This window comes from Nicrophorus vespilloides, unplaced genomic scaffold (genome assembly GCF_001412225.1).
Source record: "Nicrophorus vespilloides isolate i.1.1-1 unplaced genomic scaffold, Nicve_v1.0, whole genome shotgun sequence".
Lineage (NCBI taxonomy): Eukaryota > Metazoa > Arthropoda > Insecta > Coleoptera > Silphidae > Nicrophorus > Nicrophorus vespilloides.
The window spans coordinates 6,395-8,038 of record NW_017098003.1 but is presented as its reverse complement, the minus strand read 5'-3'; the positions used below and the strand labels follow the sequence as shown (position 1 = coordinate 8,038).

The 1,644-nt window shown below is 35.9% G+C and overlaps 1 protein-coding gene across 1 annotated transcript in view; it reads right to left on the bottom strand.

The window, feature by feature from the left end:
* Positions 1-234: 234 nt before the first annotated feature.
* Positions 235-1,644, bottom strand: part of LOC108561518 (fatty acid synthase-like) — a gene marked incomplete at its 3' end in the record, with an annotated part of 1,814 nt that continues 404 nt past the window's right edge. The window contains exons 2-6 of the mRNA XM_017919489.1: positions 1,251-1,629; positions 991-1,194; positions 649-929; positions 454-596; positions 235-391 (exon numbers count right to left, since the gene is read on the bottom strand). Of these exons, the coding sequence (XP_017774978.1) occupies positions 235-391; positions 454-596; positions 649-929; positions 991-1,194; positions 1,251-1,629 (1,164 nt within the window). The remainder of the gene's footprint in view (positions 392-453; positions 597-648; positions 930-990; positions 1,195-1,250; positions 1,630-1,644) is intronic.

Below are 1,644 nucleotides of genomic sequence, written 5' to 3'. Positions count from 1 at the left end.
TGGATTTGGCGGTGCCAATTGTCACGTCTTATTGAAGAGACCCGACGAAAATAACAGAAAAAGACCTGTCAATGACCAAGCTATGTTAGTTTGTTACAGCGGAAGGACAATCGAATCAATGCAATCCTACAGGAACTTCTTAAAATCTAAGAATTCTGATTACGATTCAGCAGCTTTGATCCACTCGATTTACAAGTAATTATAAAACTTTAAAAAATAATTCATTAAATTTACATAAATTGTTTATACCGCCAAATTTCAAGTCCTTCGGCCAAGGAGTCTTCTCTGTCACCACTTTAATACTACCATCTACAAGTGCTTTAATATTTTTATTAGGTTTATCGAAGTTTATATTTGGTGGTATAATTCCAGTTTCCATCGCAAAAATTAACTGAAATTTGATAGTTTTTTCTTATGTATAATTAGAATAGTTATGTAAATATTAGATCTCACTTTTGTGATGCCGCAAAGACCAGAAGCAGGTTCGGTGTGACCTATATTGGATTTGCATGATCCTAAGTGTAACGCGTTTTTTCTTCCCGAACAAAAGAAATCGTTAATGCAGTTCACTTCCAAAGGATCTCCAACAACTGTGCCTACAGAAAAAAATGTTAATGGTGTATTATAATTAATTTTCATAGTATTTACCAGTTCCATGAGCTTCAATATAAGCAACAGACGTTGGGGAAATGTTTGCTTCTTCATAGACTTCTTTGAAGAGAAGTGAATAACCATCACCAGATGGTTGCAATATTCCTTGTTCTTTATATCCATCTACATTTGATTTACAATGTACGACTTCTGTATAGATTCGTTTAGCAACTTTCTTTTTTTGCAAGAGAATCATAACGATCGCCTCAGATCTAGTGAAACCATGAGCGTTGTCATCAAATGGTCTGCATTCTGCTTTCATGTTCAGAACACCTAGTCTGCAAATCAGAAAATATGTTAGTTCCATTTTTTTTTAAGTATGTTATGAAGTTCAAGTACCGTGCATATTGCAAAGTAGCATTGGGATTGAAGCATAAGTTTGTTCCACCCACAATAGCCATATCACATTTTCCTTCGCAAATTGACTTGTAAGCTTGATTCATAGCTTCTAAACTACTGCTGCATGCTGTGTCACATATCAAAGAAGGACCTTTTAGATGTAAAGCGTAGCTTATTCTTTGTGATATCATTGATTTCGTACAGCTGAAGAATGATTCAGAATCAATTATTAATTTACTCATTAGTTTCCATAAATTTACCCTACGAGACTGTAACCTTGCGGTTTTAAATTCTTATAACAGTTGATTGACTCAGCCTCCGAGTAAAATGATCCAACAAATACACCAGTTCGCGAACCTTTAACGTCTTCAGGACTCATACCTGCATCAGCAATAGCTTCGTATGCACTTTCTAAGGACATGCGAATAACGGGGTCCATCTCTTCGGCTTGATTTTGATGGATACCAAAGAAACCTGTATCGAACTTTTCCGGTTGATTTATTTTCCCTGCTAACTTTGGAATCTCCGGATTGGTGTGCTTCCAACGTCGTTCGTCGTCATCGCACATATTCACCTTGTTCATCAAATTTTCTAAGTACTCCTCTATATTGTTACAGTTGGGGAATTTTCCGGAGATGCCTACATCATATTTAT